The 20277-nt window shown below is 42.2% G+C and overlaps 1 protein-coding gene across 1 annotated transcript in view; it reads right to left on the reverse strand.

The window, feature by feature from the left end:
• Nucleotides 1-18709, reverse strand: part of abca2 (ATP-binding cassette, sub-family A (ABC1), member 2) — a 124024-nt gene extending 105315 nt beyond the window's left edge. The window contains 1 exon segment of the mRNA XM_037777355.1: nucleotides 18243-18709. Coding sequence (XP_037633283.1) covers nucleotides 18243-18308 — 66 coding nt within the window. The 5' untranslated portion in view covers nucleotides 18309-18709.
• Nucleotides 18710-20277: the final 1568 nt, after the last annotated feature.

Here is a 20277-nt window from a genome sequence, read left to right on the forward strand (position 1 = left end):
TTGCTAAGCTCACAACTGCTACCTCATTGTATTATGGTGTTCAATATGTGATTCATACTAGTATATAATGTTAAAACACAACTTAAGTGCTTCATGTTATTTAAGTGCTAAGACTGGGACAGTTGTGGGTCTCAGCAGTTACTTGGCCTTGTTCTAAAGGATTGGATAGGCTGTGTTTTAATGATTAAAAAAAGAAGTTTTGAAGGTAGATGTTGCATCTGTAATTATTTATACATTTGATGGGTAGTTATTGGTCCTAATTTATATATTTGACTTACCTTAACTGTTGCAGTGCACAATTTGAAGTTACTCTAACCTATTCCACTAAATTAACTCAACTGAAATTAAGTGGGTACTATGTACAGGTTTAAGTTACTGCAACTTGAGTTGAGTTAACAGAAGTAAGGATTCAAAGTTGTTACAATATGAAATTATAAGTTACTGCAACTTGAGTTGAGTTAACAGAAGTAAGGATTCAAAGTTGTTACAATATGAAATTATAAGTTACTGCAACTTGAGTTGAGTTGACGGAAATAAGGATTCAAAGTTGTTACAATATGAAATTATAAGTTTCTGCAACTTGAGTTGAGTTGACGGAAATAAGGATTCAAAGTTGTTACAATATGAAATTATAAGTTACTGCAACTTGAGTTGAGTTAACAGAAATGAGAATTGAAAGTTGAGCAAACTCAAAAGCAAAACTTAAAATGTTATGTTTAATTGCCCAACTTAAAATTCTGCTGAAGTTTGTTACCTTACAATTTTGAGTTCTGCTAGCTTTTTTTTTTTTACAGTGCACACACAATACCAGAGACTGAGCACTCAGCAGACAGGTACAGACCATAGGGAGATTGGCTGTGTCAATACAGGGGCTGGTGTCCTCATGTCCGTATTACTGCTACTGATACAGGACAAAGACAAGGCTTTCCTGCCAGTTAAAGGAATACAGCACGTTTTAGGTGAATTGTCCTATTAGTCAACGTTTCTGTTAAGTGATGAGAAGACAGAGAATGCCATGCTAACATGTTAGCAAACAGAAGATGTCCATGTTCATTATTCAAAAGGAAAGAAAGTTGACTTTTTTATACATGGCCTGAGAATTCATACAGCTTAAAAGTGATCCCCGGCTCCTACAGACTGCATGAGTCAAGGTGTCCTTGAGCAAGACACTAAACCCCAATTGCTTCCTGGGTACTTACAGCAGCCCACTGCTCCTAAAATGTTTAGGATGGGTTAAATGCAGAGGTCAAACTTCATGTATATGTACCTGTATGTAAATTATATGACAAATAAAGGTTTCTTCTTCTTTCTCATTTATTTACTACATTTTTCAGTACCCAATTTGATTAAAAGGCTCATTTTTGAGAAAGACTAAAACTAGACTGAAGTCTTCAGAACATTTGTGTCAACTAATCTTTGATGACTAAAATGCCAAGCGTTTTTGTCTACTAAAACTAGACTAAAAACAAAGGATGAGGTTGAATAAATATGACTGAAACTAACTTTTGATCACCAGATTAAATGTAAATAAAGCTGACACACAATGAACACTGCCTAACAGCCATTACCCTTTCACTCTTCAGATCAGTCATCATCACACACCATCGTTCCACAACAACCTGTTGTAATCCATGTAGCAGTAAAGTCTGAATCCCAACTAAAAGCCTTTCACTCCTCTCCCTCCTCTCCCCTTGATGGGAGGAATCATTTCTTCCTTGGATGCATCATCTTCAGTCTGGCTGCCTCTCCCCCCCCCCCTAATCACACTTCAGTCTTAAAGGGGCACTTCACCTAAAACAACAGCGCTGATTTATCGTGAAGCCCCAAATTATAACCACCACTGCACAATTTCATTTAGCTTAAGAGTTTAGACGGGATTAGTATGAATTTGTACCAGAGTAATGGAACTAAAGGACACTCAGTCTGTTGGATGGATTAACAGGAGTCCAATAAAACTATCAAAAAATCAAAGAGCAATGTCATGTTGTGAGTTTAGTGGGATAAATTGGGATGATCTGATTTGAGTCGTAACAATCCAAACCAAAGACCTACAAAACAGGTTTTGTTGCTGCCTGTCCTCTCTTAGTACACACACACACAGAATACACACTGTCTCCTCACTTTCCCTGTCAAAGATGACATGTGACGTACACACTCTACCAACTCACTACACGTGTTATCATCTTCTGGCTGGCTCCTCTTTTGTCTGTTTAATCTACATCCATCCAAGCACACACATCATTTGGTCTCGCAGAAAAAAAAACAGATGAAGGATAGGATTTTATGTAATAGAGTTAAACAATTAATCAAATTCAGGACGACATCCTGATGTAATAGAACACAATTTTCAAAACGAAAAGCTGCGATAATTTTTTTTTTTTAATATACACAATCTAACCAACCAGATGGTCAGAAACACCCGGTGGGCTTCACGTGCAGTACTATTGTGTGAAAATGGCCAAGGCCAGGTTTAAATGCAAGTGTAAATGCTGCAGCTCCTCAAAGCCCAAGTCAAGTTCCTGTGTCCTACTTGCCAAATGATTGGTAAAGTGAAGGGGGTTAGCCCCGAAGTGAGCATCAGCGTTGGCCCTGGAGGCCAAACAAAGTCTCCCCTGTCCTTCCCGACCACGGTCTGGAAGCTGAAGCAGGAGTGGTTAACATGTTTACAACGACGCTTTAGAGTGGTAGAGCCATAGTGAGTGTGCACTTCAGTTTGAGTGATTTGTTACTGTAACTGACTGTAGATTCACATTTGTTTTTCACATATTAATGTTTACACTATAGTAATAACAGTAATCTTGTTAAATAATCGTGATCTTTTTGGTGGACACCCACCTTGACTATGACTTGCCCCAAACTGCATGTGATTATCATAAAGTGGGCATGTCTGTAAAGGGGAGACTCGGGGGTACTGTGACGGCCCCTCTGTGGATCTTGTACTGTGTTTGCTTTCTCTCATCAGGGCTGCAGACATGATGAGGCTAATCAGCAGCGTGGGACACACCTGGGCCCGGTGTGCTCCCTGCATATACTGTAAGCCAGAGCAAGCAGCAGTCTGCGTCTGGCAGACCTCCATGCACATTTTACCTTTGTTACATGGTTTTGGTTCTTTTACACACTTTTGACTTTTTACATAGTTTTTGGTTAACAAATCACTTTATTTATTTAGTATGCCCGTGTGTCTGGATCTGTATCTGGAAGTCAGAGGTCAAGGGACCCCTATAAAAAAATGGCCATGACGGTATTTCCTCGCCAAAATTTAGCGTAAGTTTGGAGCGTTATTTTAGCCTTCTTCCCAACAAGCTAGCACGACATGGTTGGTACAAATTCCTTAGTTCCATTGGTACCAGTTCCTCTTAGTTCCTCTAGTTTCATATATTGCCAGTAACTCTTGATTTAAAACCGAGCCCGCTACAACCTAAAAACTCACAAGTTGCGTTAATGCTTTATTTTTGCATTAACTTTGACAGCCCTCTTTTTTATGTTAATAAAATGTACCCAAAGTCACCAATATGTAGGATATTACTACAGATATTCCTGTAATCTTACGTGGCAACGTCTGCTGTATTCCCATGTGTTTACTACGTGTTTATTTGCATATAGCGGAGAAGTGAGATCCGATCACAAGTGGTCACTCAGGGCCAGAGATACAGCGGGGTAAAACAACGTGCAGAGCCGACATACTTTCATATCTAAATCGATGAATTAAGGGTTTATTTCAACCAAACCAGAGTTGGTGATTGCTGGAAAGACTAACCATGCGTTTTCGGTGAGTTTTATTTTGTTTCCGTCAAGTTTGAATCAAGTGTGTTTTATAGGGATGCACCGATACCAATACCTGTATCGGGTCCGATACTGTGCTCGTGTACTCGTACTCGCAAAACGGCTCGGATACAACGGCACCGATACCACTTTACAGCAGCGCAACGTTAACCTTTAGTCACCATCTTTTGGGTCCTCACGCTCCACCTCCCCGACGGTGCGGGCGAGACGGGCTGGTGGTGCGCCCGACCCCGCTGGGCCAGGATCCCACCTCAGCCGGCGCGCGCCGGCCCTCACTTTCATTGCGCCACAGGGTTTTGCTTGCACCCTCTGACTCGCGCGCGCGTTAGACTCCCTGGTCCGTGTTTCAAAACGGGTCGGGTGGGTTGCAGACATCACCACAGACCCCTGGCGCCTTTTAGCTATGGTTGCACACTCGCGAGCACGCATGACGTCACATCTGTTGGATTTTCCCGGAAAAAACATTGACATTAAAAGCAGTCTACAGGCTGGTAGAGGAAACCCAGAAAGTGGCGGAAGGTCTCTTTTTTTTAGGTTAGGTTACAACCTGTTCACACATTGGCAATAAAAAAGGATTAAAACATGTTTATACGTGTTAAAGGTTTCATACGGTTCCTTTAAATATGAATACAAAAGTTGATTACAAAGAAAAGAAAGAAAAGATTAGTAAGGCTAGATTACTGTCAACAGAAGCTCAAATCTCAATCTCACTAAGACATGATAATACAGCTCTCTCTGTTTGATTCTTTCTGGAAGTGCAATAAGAAAGATGAATTCAGCTCAAAGTCACCATGTAGGCTATACACACAGCAAAATGTGCTATTGATTATAGGCCATTTTGGTAGAGCACTGCTGGCATAAAGTTCTGTACCCTTGACTGCCAGTTTGTGCCAGTAAGCTTTAGCTATGGCAGACAGGCAGCAGCAGCAGCAGTGTTGGTGCTGGAAAAAGAGGCTCAGACAGCCTATGAATTATTGAGAGTTCCTTCTTTCCTCCTGGGAAATGCACAAGAGAAGAGAGTCTTAGATTACATCTACAGATGAGATAGAGAGAAAGAGAAACCAGGGATGAGTGAGAAAAGGGGAGAGGGCCTCACTCAGCGACAGCTTGTGTTGGGTTAAATCAATATGGTGTTTGTTCACCTGCCAAACAGAAGAAAACAACATAGAGTAGACTGGAGGAAAATGAAGAGGGAATATTATGTCTCCTCCAAAATAAGACATACAGTGAAAAGAGAACTTCAAGTATCTTGATTAAAATAATAAATCTCAAATGGAAAGAGGAGCATAACAGGTACATCTGCATGGCTGCTATTAGCTCATTTTAGTTTGCAATATCAGCAAATATATCTCCTGTTAAGTATAGGGATGGGTATTGCTAGGACTTTATTTGTACTACCGTATTACTCGTGCTGGGCGATATGTCCAATTTTTCAACTGGCTATCGTCAGCCCCCCCCAGCTGTTCTAGCTGCAGAGCATCGTAAAACACTAGGGATGCACCGATACCACTTCTTTTCAGACCGAGTACAAGTACTTACATTTGGGTACTCGTCGATACCGAGTACCGATACGAGTACTTCTCTGTGCCAAAAGACCCTCGTCGTGCCGCGGCCCACGTACCTCAAAAAAAATTATCCGCTGAGTTACAGACATCTCTCTCCCAATGTAAGTCTATGGGAAAAAGTATTTTTGGGCCCAATGGCATCACGTGACGGACACAGAAGTTGTAATTCTGCCGTTTGACCACTACGAAAATTGTGATCAACGACTGGCGCTCTTCCTGGGGGCTTGGTGTGCACGTGGAAAGTGAGCGGTGAAGCAAGAGAGAGCGAGAGTGGCAGCGAGTGTGTGAGAAAATGAGCGGCAAGAGAGCCATGCATGTTGCAGTAGCCTGTGACATCACGAGGTTGGTTAGCTCGGCTTAGTTGCACAGATCCAACGGTAGAGACAATGAAAGACGGAGACTGAGGAAACCACAGGACAGAAGAAGACAAAAGAGAGCCCACTATTGTATTGCTCCTTGATGTAAAAATGAGTATCATAATGTTAAGGCCAAGGACAAAACAGTCCATGTTCTTAAACTGCTGCTAAAATGGAGAACAGTACTGCAGCACTGGCTGGTGACATTGAAGAGAGAACCGTCCAATGGGCACTGACTCCAGCTGCAGCTGTCTGTCTCCCCGTTTCCCGTCCTCTCCCCTCTCTGATCACCTTTCTCTCATCCTCTGCTGTCTCATTCAGACCGTTCAAAGACAGCGTTGCTAAGAAAAATAAACGCCGAAAGCACTACTTTATTCTGAAGCCCACGTTATAGTGATGAACTCACTCATTAGAATTATCACCAATTCTGCGGCTCCCTTCAGCTCTACACTTTTATCTCACTGTTTTGATTTTACTGCATACAAACTCTGCTCTCATCAACGTTGTCTTTAGCTGTTTTCAGAGTAAAAAGCTCTGATAAAGCTAATTTACACAACCTGCTCAGCCCCAAAGACACAATAGAGACTAGCAGGTGAACATAGTGGAGCATTTAGCAGCTAAAGAGACAGATCTTTTTTCTCAGGAATTGGTGGAGACCAAACCAGGGCTGAAAGGAGAGTGAACATTGGACTCACATTACTCCAACTGTTGCCCTGTGCCTGCTGGATGTGTAAATATGACAAAATACATTATATAGGTTTTCCGCTTGTTCTGCTAACACCAAGAGGCTAAAAAAATCAGTAATTGCAGCTTGTATTATGTCTTGATTGCTGCTGCTACCATGGCTTTAAGTGCTTTGCTCAGCAACAGGTGCATCATTAAACTACAGTGTCTAAATACAATGTCTGAGTGAACAGGACACTTAGCCTCAATGTTTGAGGAGTTCAGGTCGTCATATCATCTTCATAAGGTGATAATATATGATAATATACAATGAATGAATTGCTCACACACCTGAGCTCTGCATGTGTACCTGCCTGTCTGTCTGGCTGCTGTTGATTCCAGCCTATAGGCATCCTATAATATATTATAGAGCGACACTACAAATAACACAGGATAGCACTTCAACTATTAACACTATATATACAAACACACCACCTTAACCCTAGAATGTTCCAGTTGGAATATTATTGAAATATTATTGGAGTATTATGCCTACTATCAGAGATACATAGCACAAGTATGATAACATAGTAAAAAAAACACAACTGATTACACAGCATACCAGGCTTAAAGAAATAATAAATAAATAAATAAATAAATAAGAATAAGTTGCAAGAGACTGCTGATACCGGTTGACACACACGCCAACATGTGAATAAGCACCGTATAGGATGTATTTAAATGAAACAAATCTTTCTATAGATTTACTCTTTCCAAACAGAATCCGGAAATTCCAGAACCATAATGAATAAAGGTTAAACACTGCATCTAAGGGCCCTCCAGAGGAAGAGCTGCAGCACAGTTACCTCAAAGGATTTATAGATAACCTCTCCTGTCTCCAGTGCCAGGTCTCAGTGAACCAGCTGCTAGTCTATTAGACTTAACACAACTATTCATTTACCTGTCAGCTAACCTTCTGCTACAGATTTGCACTCTGCCTTATCAGTCAGCAGCTTCATCCTTCATCCCCTCTATCTCTCTCTCCCTCTCGGTCTCCCTGGCTCTTTGCATAGATACCCAGCCATTGGGTTTTGCCTGGCCCACTGTAAGACTACCATTCAAAGACAGACTAGATCTAGGCCAAACACACTGCGAGCTGCTGCTGCAGGAGACTACCTCCTCTGTGCAGCTGAACAGTGTGTTTGGTCTACTGTATGCCATATTTGTTTTGCGTTCTGATTCATTTTCCTTATTTGGCATCTAATCAACAGAAATGTGTTACTATATTCCAGCATGAAGTTGTGCTTAGATCACTTCTTTACCAGTAAAATACTTTACTTTTCTGAAAGCTGCACTAATGCATATTTTATATTAAAAGGGACTATTTGTAAGAATCAGAAATGTCTTGTTAACAGCGACACGTGTGGCCGTTAAGTCAACTAAAGTCAGCGTCTTGTTGCTCGCGCTTGTGCTCGCTCTACATAGACATGAACGAGCATCGCTCAAAACAGTGAGGAGACACACGTCAACTAAAAGCACAATATCACTCTATATTTCAGCTGCTTGGCAGTAATGTTAGCTGACCAGACGAAGGTCTCTCCATGAATCAATGCTGATCCTAGTGTTGGCTTTTCCTGCCTCAGCCTCCCGACCGCGGCCGGAGGGAACAGGGGAGACACCGGAGTTTTGGTCAGAGACGATAACGTTTCTCTCTGCGGAGCCCCGTCACTTCACAAGACACGGGAAACCTCTGTTGGTCTGGAGGAGCTGCAGCAGTTATTTCTGCACAAACGTCCACTGTACATTCACTAGATATTCTCAGAGCTAAACTAACTCTTCTGCAGTGTGTAGTGTCCGCGCATGCACGTGAGAACTGGAGGAGTGAGAACGAGCACGGTGTGTGATTGAAGGCAAGCAGGCAGAGGAGTAGAGTACAGCAGAGACTCCGGTCCTGGAGACCAAAGCTACGGTCTCCCCCGCATCCTCCGACTGCGGCCAACACTGTTTAACAGACGGGCTTCACTAGATACAACCAAGAGGTTTCGGTGCTTCCGTGTAGTTTGTGTTGGAGTCATTTCTGAAAAGTGTAGCCACACGCGAGCGCGCATGGGACACCGACCCACAATGATTTATACTTGCAAGAAGTTACAAACAGTCCCTTTAATAATGGATCAAATGAGTGTATGTGTAATGTGAAAGGTACAGTATCAGTCGTAGTGACGAACCCACAGAGTATTATCATTAACTCTGAGGTTTTCACTTATCTATACTCAGTGAGTTATCTTTCACATCTGTAGCTGGTTCATTTGGTCTGGAAAAAAAAATTATCCATTGTTGCCTTTTAGCTCTGGTCTGGTTCATGTTCACACTGACCTTTTACAAACAACCCAAGAGCTGTAAACATGAAGTCATATGAAATGACAAGTAACTCATTCACTTGACAGATTTGGTGATGTCAGCCTGCATCATCAGCGCTACATGTGGGGGAAAATTAAATTATGTCACTGAGAGCAAGTCATGGTGCACTTTACTGAGCATTATGGGTTTATTTATCACAAAGACTTTGAAGAAATAACTGATTGAGCGATTTTAGTACAGACTGCAACTGGACCGGCAATACTAGAGCTGCTAACGTAGCACAAATACACACACTGTTTGTTGGACACTCACTAAAGTTTTGCCGGGCAGACAGAGTATCGTTCCGCCGGGCAGACACAGCTGACAACCTGCTAAACTAAACTAAATGTGCGGTGGAGACTTTTTCTGGGAAAGTGGCTGCATGTCTGCGACACTACACGCAGCATCGTAGCTGCTAAGTTAACGCTCCCGGACGGTGAACTGGAGACTCCCGTCAACCAATATCTGTTGTGCTTCTGCAGCTGGTACACCGCTGCATGCGAGGCACAAATCTTGTCGGTTAACAATTAATAATCGGTTAACGAGGGTCGGTTATCTGTTCAGACATTTTTTCAAAATGAGCATCCCTACTACCAGCATTAAAGTGATGCTTACACATAAATTAATTGCAATAATTATATAATCCAATAATTATATTACATATTATTCTGAATGGCTATTCTGCATAATGGGTACCTTTTGCTTTTGCTACTTAAAGTATATTTAGATACTAATACCTTTGTACTTTTCAAATTATTTTAGTATTTTTACACTGTAGGGCTGGTCGATATGATATATATATACACTCACCGGCCACTTTATTAGGAACACCTGTTCAATTGCTTGTTAACACAAATAGCTAATCAGCCAATCACATGGCAGCAACTCAATGCATTTAGGCTTCTAGACGTGGTGAAGACGACTTGCTGAAGTTCAAACCGAGCATCAGAATGGGGAAGAAAGGGGATTTAAGTGACTTTGAACATGGCATGGTTGTTGGTGCCAGACGGGCTGGTCTGAGTATTTCAAAAACTGCTGATCTGCTGGGATATTCACGCACAACCATCTCTAGGGTTTACAGAGAATGGTCCGAACAAGAGAAAATATCCAGTGAGCAGCAGTTGTGTGGACGGAAATGCCTTGTTGATGTCTGGGTCAGAGGAGAATGGGCAGAGTGGTTGGAGATGATAGAAAGGCAACAGTAACTCAAATAACCACTCGTTACAACCAAGGTATGCAGAATACCATCTCTGAACACGTCCAACCTTGAAGCAGATGGGCTACAGCAGCAGAAGACCACCCGGTACTAGCAAGGTGTACCTAATAAAATGGCCGGTAAGTGTATATCGGCAATCAGAAACATTTCTATAACGTTTCTATCATAATGTCGCAAAACAAGCATCTGAACTGCATTACGTGAAATATTGACTTCATTTGGACAACGCTTTATGTTCTGGTCCTTGCACGTGGGTGCGAGGCTGGAGCGAACAGCTGTCTAGAGAGGGCACAACATGCAGACACGTCTCAGACTCAGCCAAACTAAACCAAAACAAAACAAGAAGAGTTTATAAGAAAAGTCGGACACGGACTAGAAAACCATTTCCTGCAAAGTCTGCCACACGCCTGCCCCCACTACAGGCATATTTGGAACTGGCACAATGTGCCTTTTATCTTTTTCACCTTAAAAGGACTACAGATTACGGTACACAGAAATGCATTAACACAGTGTTTTGTTTGTGGCCCCTTATGTAGGAACAGTATCTGCGTTGCACTACATACTGTACAACGGTTAACGGATCAATGACATAATTTATGGAGAAGCCGTGCACACCCCCAGATAATACGGATCATATTTAAATGTATATAAATTGTTTGACACTATCACACTACATGTCCATTACTAGTACATTGCAATGACACCGAATGTAACCAAAGCCGTTCTAAAACCAGTACATAAAACTACTCTCTACTGCTGGTAGGGAAGCAGTTTAATCCTGTGGAGGAAGTGGTAGAGATTGATATCAAGATAAGCAAGGGCATTGGATGTATTAGGAACATTAGCATTCATTTTGGAGTTGTGTTTGTGTCCACCCGATGAATGTCCGTCCAACATTCACTCTCTTTTAACTCTAGTTTGTTTCTATTTTTATTGTCTTTTAGCTGCCAAATGCTCCACCATGTTCAGCAGCTAGTCTCTAACATTTGGTAACCATGGTGACATGTGTGTCAGTAGGCGAGTGCAGGGATTTTCTCTGATACATCAGAATGTAAACAGGAGTTAAAACAACAATGTCTCGTACATTTTAGCAGTTCCTTATTGAAAAGGGAGCTGTGTATGTCAACTAGTCTTCATTTTGTAAGATTTTTTTTTTTTTTATTAGACTTTAGTCTTGTGTCAAATGTCCTTGTTAGTTTTTATCATTATTAGTCAACCTCATCATGTTTTTGTAGTCAAGCTTTAGATTACTAGAAATCAGCATTTTAGTTTCATCTTAGTCAAAGCAAACTGTAACTATTTTAGTATAGTATTATGGGATTGCTGCTATCTCAGCTTAAGTGCTGACTAGACAGTCCTTCTCTAATCATCAATCTTATGTAGGCCAAACCAGGGTGATTATAAATCTGTAGACAGAAATGACGCAACTGTTACTAGAGATAAAACGGTATGCAAATTCTACATCATGATAATGGTGACCAAAATGATCACGGTTATCAGTATTGTTGAAATGTGGTGAAAACTAGTACTAGTACTTGTACTTGTACTCGGTCTGAAAAAAAGTGGTATCGGTGCATCACTAGTTTATCGTGAAACCGTTACATTCCTAGCTGTTACTATTATTATTACAGAGGCTCCCCAATGCATCTCTCCTGCCTCCTCAGAGTTTGTTGTCTGAAGGTAGATGGGCTAAAAATAGCTGCACCCCACCCCCACCCCACATGCACAGAAGCACAAACCCTACCCACACCAACTCCTCTATCAGGACACCAGCAAAGGCATTAGGCGATGATAAAAATCCGGCTGCCTGAGGACAGATCCAGCCTCAGGCTTTAAAAACAGCACAGACATCACTAAAATCAACCAGCTGACAGCCATTCGGATTTCTGATGGCTCATAATAGACCCTGTAAGGATTAAAGGCATCACCATATGCATACTCAGATGGCGTGGCTGCGGAGGTCACCACATTAGATTATACCAAAACATCTGGAGAACGCCATTTGAACGTCTCGCAGCATCTTTGCCTGCCTGTTTCTTTCCTGAATAACCAACTGACACAGTCAGTTTGAAGGTGATGTCGTATGAGAGTGATGAGGCTATATGCACACAGACCATGTAGATGGGTTTTAGGATTTCTGGGTTGTTTTCCATTAACAGAGGGGGGACTTGGTTGTTGGGATGAGGACTGACCAAACCATCACAGTGAAAACACTGTCAACCACTCAAATCACCTCCAGACAATTTACACAAAAATGAATACAGAGAGCTGGAGCCAAATAGGGCTCTGCCATATGGCCCAAATCTACAATCCCGATAAAGATAATTTCATATCTCGATAACTATATATCACAATACAACATGTTTTCTGGTAATTCACTAAATAAATAGTCTATATGAAATGGTAAAGTCTATTTTCGTATACCCATGTGTTAATTAAATACTTGACAAATGAAAAGTACTGAAGCAGAGTTCTTGGGTATAGGCAGGCAGGAGTGGAACAATAAAGCTGAATGAATGAAAACAATCCTGCACACTACTGTTGGAAAACACTATTCACTATTTATTTTAACCAACATTTTGGTTCCATGTTAACCTTTACAAATAAATCTCCACCATTATTATGCAGAGAGAACCCTGTCCTGAGCTGTACTATTGTATTCTGGGTAATGGAGAACCTCGTGACTGGACAACACAGTCTCACGGCAGTTCGTGAAATAGTCGTGAAATTTAATCTGCTTGATTCGTGTACATTGACACAAATTTAAAAAAAAAATTCTCTTGACGCTCAGCCCGACTTTGTATTATTTGCGCGTTTTGCTACGAATGTCCAGCAACACGTGACGCGCGTGTCAATTTCTCCTCCAGTCTTTTCAAAATAAGCCTACTTAGTTAGGTTTAGGAATCGATCGACTTGGTTAGGCTAAGGAAACAAATGACTTAAGTTTTGAAAAAGATTGACTTGGTTAGGCAAGAAAACTACTTAGTTAGGTTTAGGAAAAGATTGTGGTTTGGGTTAAAATAACTCCTGAAATGCTGTAAGTACGGAAGTTCCGTGAGAAATAACTCAACTTTGACTTCTGGTTTCACACAGGACATGAACACTGGTCTCCTGGGAAAAAGTCCTGTGTTTTTGGACCCGTCATCCACCCCAACCTCCTCCCTATGGGCGTTTGCCACATATACAAATGTGAAATTTGCATCTATGTACAGGAATAAATACATTACATGACTATTTTACGAACTGCTGTGTGACTGGAAGGTTGCCAGTTGGAGTCCAGTATGTTAATCACATTGAAGTGAGTGTTAATGTTAACTGTGATGTGGAAACAAAACCACAATCTTCAAATAATATTAGATGATATAGAAATTTGAGTTAGTTTGTGCTCGTTATCAATTTAGACAACGTAATTTTGTATCATGATATCTCGAAATATGATTTCATCACGATATGATTCCATTGAAAGACGATAAATGATCATATTGAATTATTGCCGAGCCCTAAAGTCAAACCACAACTTCCCAGTTCTGTTCTAAAGAGTACAAAACCACATTGACATTTTGAATAACGCATGAAATCCAGTCCTGGAACATAACCTTACTTAACAGTTTTGCAATTCAATCCATCTGTATACAGGATGTGTCGTTACAAGTTGTTACATTAGAGATCTCCCAAGCCAATCCTGGATCCGTATCGGGGTCGATCTGTACTTTTTTAATGGATCCGTATCAGCTAAAACAAACCCAATCAAACGCCAATCCTGTCTTTACTGTAGACTTATGTGTTTTGTCTACCTCAGCCTACTACTGTTGCAAAGCCGACAGCCAGCGCTACAGTGCAGCATTTTGCTGCACAAGCGAGTGAAAATAAGAATGTGTGAATGTTAAAAATAATTTGGGAACACCAGTGCAAGTGACTCTGTGTGGCTGCAGAGTGGCTGGGCTCTCTCTCTTAAGCCCCTTTCAGACATGCACTCCTTCATTTCAATCTGATGGAAATTTAACATGTTGCTCTCATGTCTGAATAAGCTCCCCGGTCACTTTTACATAAAAGTCACAACGTCAATCTTACCAGATCGGACCTGAAACATTTCAGTATCGCTTTCAACGCTGCACGAGTCTGAACAGCGTGTTTTAGATTAAAGGTCCCATATTATAGAAAAGTGAGATATTCATGTCTTTTATATTATAAAGCAGGTTTAAGTTCTTTATAAATACTGTTAAACTATCAAAATGCTCAATATATGGAGAAATACACACAGCCCATATTCAGAAATTGTGCATTTGAAACAAGCCGTTAGTATTAATTAAATATACAATATTTAGACCCTTGACACAATTTTAAACGTAAACATTCTGAATGTGTCCCAGTTTATTCCTGGTTGCAGTGTATGTGAATGTCATCAGTTGACAGGAAGTACACATGGACCCAAGCTGTTGCCTAGCAACGTAATTCTGTTGCAATTTCGTCGCAATTCCGTCAAAATGCGCTAAAACGGAGCGTTTCAGACAGAGGGTAAATACAGAGATAATACATTTGTCTTGTTCCACCTTCTAAGGATCACAGTAATGAACTGATTATCTCAATCATCATCTCTTATGCACAGAATCAGTTTAATAAACTATGAGACACTGTGAAAGAGCCAATTTCAAGTTCATGAGGAGACTGATCTTCTCTATCAGATCAGTCTGCAAAAACCATCAAATTAAGAACTAGGAGAATCCCAACTCAACATCCTGTCATGCAATGCTTGTGCATGTTGGATATTCTAACAGGCAGCAGAATTTGGGCTGAATGGCATGGGTGGGTATCATGCAGAGGTGGAAGTAACGAATTACATTTACCCTTGTTACAGTAACAAAGTTGCTTTATGTGTACTTTTTTAGTATTTTTTTAAAATCAGTAATTTTACTTTTACTTAAAGGGATTGTTTGTAACTTCTCACACGTATAAATCGGGTCGGTGTCCCATGCGTGCTCGCGTGTGGCTACGCTGTTCCAACACAAACTACACGGAAGCACCAAAACCGCGAAGTTCTATCTAGTGAAGCCCGTCTTGTAAAACAGTGTCAACTCTTCCTGCTTCAGCCTCACGACCGCGGCCAGAAGACACAGGGGAGACCGTAACATTACTGCCAAGCAGCTGAAATATAGAGTGATATTGTGCTTTTAGCTGACGTGTGTCTCCTCACTGTTTTGAGCGATGCTCGTTCATGTCTATGTAGAGCGAGCACAAACGCGAGCAACATGATGCTGACTTTCGTTGACTTAACGGCCACAGGTGTAGCTGTTAACAAGCAATTTCTGATTCTTACACAGAGTCCCTTTTAGTACTATTTATCACAAGTATTGTACTTCGCTACATTTCAAGTTTCATCCGTTACAGAGTAAAAACAAGTCACATGATATAGTCCAGATAAACTGTGTGAGAATGGAACAGAAGGAGATAAATCAAAAGCTGCAGCAGAGAAGAAGCTGCAGGTGTGTCTGTGGCCCTGAGATGTTTGTGACCTGAACAGCAGGGGCACGCTGGGTTTGGCAAACATGCTAAATGCTAACATGACTTGACTTCTGTATTCACTGAGAAGCTTTTACCTTCAGTGAGATGTGTAAGGACCTTCTGCTGTTTGAGACTGTTAATCCCTGATGTGACGGTAGAGCGTTTTGAATTTGATGAGTGCAGTGGAACCAGAGAGGCCGAGTTGACTGGTTATACTGGGACAGAGAGGCGAGTTGACTGGTTATACTGGGACAGAGAGGCGAGTGGACTGGTTATATTCTGCTCTGAGAATGGACAAGTAGAGAAGTTGAACCTGGAGCAGATTGTGGAGGACACACTGACACACTGACATTAGGCAGCCGGTCGGCTTGTTGTTGTTGCATTGGTCAGCTGGTCGGCTTGTTGATGCATTGGTCGGCCGGTCGGCTTGTTGTTGTTGCATTGGTCAGCTGGTCGGCTTGTTGATGCATTGGTCGGCCAGTCGGCTTGTTGTTGTTGCATTGGTCGGCCGGTCGGCTTGTTGTTGTTGTATTGGTCGGCTGGTCGGCTTGTTGTTGTTGCATTGGTCGGCTGGTCGGCTTGTTGTTGTTGCATTGGTCGGCTGGTTGGCTTGTTGTTGTTGCATTGGTCGGCTGGTTGGCTTGTTGTTGTTGCATTGGTCAGCTTGATGTTGTTGCATTGGTCGGCCGGCGGCTTGTTGTTGTTGCATTGGTCGGCTGGTCGGCTTGTTGTTGTTGCATTGGTCGGCTGGTTGGCTTGTTGTTGTTGTTGCGTTGGTCGGCTGGTCGGCTTGTTGTTGTTGTATTGGTCGGCCGGCGGCTTGTTGTTGTTGCATTGGTCGGCTTGTTGTTGCATTGGTCGGCTGGTCGGCTTGTTGTTGTTGCATTGGTCGGCTGGTTGGCTTGTTGTTGTTGCATTGGTCGGTTGGTCGGCTTGTTGTTGTTGCATTGGTCGGCTGAGTGTTGGAGTTTCCTCGTTGGCCGTTGCTCTTTCAAAATGAAAAGGCAGGTAACAGTACGTTATGCAAATGAGCCCGTCCAGCGCGACGTGTCCGGCTCACCATACTTGGACCAAACTGTCAAACTAGGCGATCTAGTTAAAAAATTAAACGATATTCAGCAGTGGCATCGCCTATTTTTCATTTAAAATGTTTTCATTAGTAGATTTTGATTTCCTGTTTGAAATGGCAAGCAGAAAACCAGGGACCAAATCCCATACATTCTACAATAGGGTATGTCACCACTGGCACGGCCAGTTGAGTGGAGCAGCGCGTCCCCTAGTGTCCTCGCCGGACCTGGCGAGGACACTATCATTATAAACATCACAAATGACTATTTGTGTATCAATTTTGCTACAAATTCACAAACTGACCATACACTGTCCAGACAAATACTTGGTTTTGAACAAGTCTTGTTTTTTTGTCAAACTGAATGTGTGGAGTTTAAAAGTTATGGGCGTATTCTAGACAGGGACTTTCTGACGAAAAGGTACTTTCAAGTTGCATAAAAGGGAATGTAGGATCCAGTGTTTTTGGAGTTTGTCACATGTTAGGGACTACAAGTTATCTAGGCTTCCACTATAAGGCTGTGTATTGGCGAGATGTGGCGATACGATACGTATCATGATGCAGGGTTTACGATTCAATACATTGCGATACAGTAATAAAGGTGATATATTGCGATTTTTTTAATCAAATTTTAGCCACCATATGCATAAAATCTGAGGAAGAAAAGTTTGCTTTTTTTATGCAGTCAGAACAGTGGGATCTGCATTTGCAGTCATCGCAGTCCCTGTTAACAACAACATCATACTACTTTAAGAAGGCACTGACTTGCATTGACTGAGTTAATCTTTTCATGTTAACTATAAATTAAAAATCAATATAATGTTTTTGAGAATCAATACAGTATCACAAAACATAATATCGCCATACTTGATATTTTCTTACACCCCGAGCTTCCACTGCTTACATTTTGACCATTTTTGATGTGTCTGTATTTTGCAAGCCCCCCCCCAGCTTTATGGAAGTGCAATACTGCATGAGTGGAGGAGAGTACCCCATAAGCATTTAAGATGCTGTCATATGATCATTCATTCTAAAAACAATATATTATTATGCAATCTGATAATAAATCCTAAAGCCATAGCTAAAGTGGCAACAACAAAAAGTTACATAATGTTCCTATTCCCATAAATATTATGATACGGGATATTCATATGCAGTCTCCAGGAGGTTAGTATGGATGATTTCAAATTATCTTATATTGTAATCCTGTGATTAGAACACTCAGCAGGCCATTTTTCTTTTTACATCTTATGGATTTGATCAACTTGATTACCTCATGACAACACACCCTGAGCTCATCTGTATGGGCCTTTTCTAGACTGAGACTAATAACCACAGACTGGGATATTACACAACTGTTGTTGATCCAAGAACAACAACCTGTTTGACAGTATGAGCACATAGAGAGGACAGGATCCTGCTTCACAACAACATTCCACCAGTAAACCTGCGTGGACATCATCATCATCCTCATCATCATCATCATCATGCTCCATATACAGCTCACTGCGGTGTTATTCTAACATAGACAGAGACAGAGACAGAGACAGCAGGTGCTGCTAGAATGAACGATGGCTTCAGGAGATGGAGCAGCGGTGCGGGCTGAACCGACGCCCATCTGCTGCTCTGTCCTTTTTAGAGCTACATGTCACAGACTGTCATGTGAACAGATGTGTCTTTGTGTCTTTGTGTCTTACCGGTCCCCTCCTCTTCAGAGAGATGTTCTTCCACAGCAGGAGAGAGAGTTGGTGCAGGAATCCCATTTTGTCTCCCTCTTCTGCTTCAGTATGTCATTCAATTGTACCAATTTAGCATCCCGTTACCGGTGGTCGCCTGTGACTGGATGTAAATAATCGGGGGATGTCTGTCCCGGTCCCTGGCATCCCGTCCGAGCCGGTGCTGATGCTGAGATGTGTCGGCCTTCACTAATAATAGAATAATAATATTATGAAGCTAATGTCACTCTGTTGGTTGAAGAGGATTATTATCCGGTGACTGGCGGTAGAAGTGGTAAGGAGACAGTTTGTGTTCCGTGTGTCATCCTCTGTGTGTGTGTGTGTGTGTGTGTGTGTGTCGGTGGAGCACCGGACACCGGCTGGCTGCTCCTCCTGCGGAATCCGTTCAGTTTAGCAGAGCAATGGTCTCTGGTGCTGGAGCAGGAAACCAGCGGAGACAGAGACAGAGACAGCCTGGTGTGAAGCTAACCACCGGAATGAAAACCTACACTTCCGGCTGGGCCTGTAAAAATAAAAGCCCTCCTAATGTCCGAGGTGCATCTGATAGAAAGGAAGCTGTTGAGTCAGTGAGTCCCCCAATGTATGAATAAATCCCTTAGCCCCTCACAACATTTTGACCAGACAGCAAAAATGTCTCTATTTTTTTTACTATAATATTTGTATTTTTCATACTTAAAGGGACTATTTGTAACTTTCAGAAATGCTTGTTATCAGCGACACCTGTGGCCATTAAGTCAACGAAAGTCAGCGTCTTGTTGCTCGCTTGTGCTCGCTCTACATAGACATGAACGAGCATCGCTCAAAACAGTGAGGCGACACACGTCAGCTAAAAGCACAATATCACTCTATATTTCAGCTGCTTGGCAGTAATGTTAGCTGACCAGACGAAGATCTCTCCATGAATCAATGCTGATCCTAGTGTTGGCTTTTCCTGCCTCAGCCTCCCGACCGCGGCCGGAGGGAACGGGGGAGACACCGGAGCTTTGGTCAGAGACGATAACGTTTCTCTCTGCGGAGCCCCGTCACTTCACAAGACACGGGAAACCTCTGTTGGTCTGGAGGAGCTGCAGCAGTTATTTCTGCACAAACGTCCACTGTACATTCACTAGATATTCTCAGAGCTAAACTAACTCTTCTGCAGTGTGGAGTGTGCGCTCATGCACGTGAGGTGGAGCGAGCTGTGAGTGAAAGCAGGCAGAGGAGCAGAGTAAAGCAGAGACTCCGGCCCTGGAAATCAAAGCTGCGGTCTCCCCCGCGCACTGTTTAACAGACGGGCTTCGCTAGATAGAACTTTGCGGTTTTGGTGCTTCCGTGTAGTTTGTGTTGGTGTCTTGTCTGAACAGTGTAGCCACACACGAGCGTGCATGTGACACCGACCCGGATTGATTTATACGTGTAAGAAGTTATAAACAGTCCCTTTAAAGTTGCAGTGGGTAGAAATGGAGCAAATATGATTAAACAATTATAAAATGGTTACTATATCCTGACAGTAGAGCATGAAACAGGTAATCTGAAAAAAATCATGTTCCTCTGTGTCCTCCGGTGCTCCTAATGGCATCTGCAAGATTTCACAGACCAGAGGAAAACAACTAATCAGAGCTGATCTGGAGTCTGCCGACCAGCTGCCGTTTATGAGAACCAAGAGTCAATCACTCGGGAACTCCGACCAAACGGTCAAACTAGTCAGCGCTGATCAAATATGAATCAATATTCTGTTACTGTAATGTCTATTTCTCTCCTCAGATGTTCTCAGAATCATCTTGTAGTGTACTGTTTAGCTGTAAAATGAAAAAGTTTGTGACCCGGCAGCCATGTTGAGATCTGTTGAGGAAATACCAAGCACCGCCCACCAGCCGGAGCACAGCCAATAGGAACGCTCAATAGGAACGCTCTCTCTCTGAAATGACCTGTGATTGGCCAAAGTTTCCTGTCTCGGGCTAGATTTTCTAAAGCCTGAAAACAGAGCCATGAGGAGGAGCAGAAGTCTAGTTTTCTC

This window comes from Sebastes umbrosus, chromosome 8 (assembly GCF_015220745.1).
Source record: "Sebastes umbrosus isolate fSebUmb1 chromosome 8, fSebUmb1.pri, whole genome shotgun sequence".
Taxonomy (NCBI): Eukaryota; Metazoa; Chordata; class Actinopteri; order Perciformes; family Sebastidae; genus Sebastes; species Sebastes umbrosus.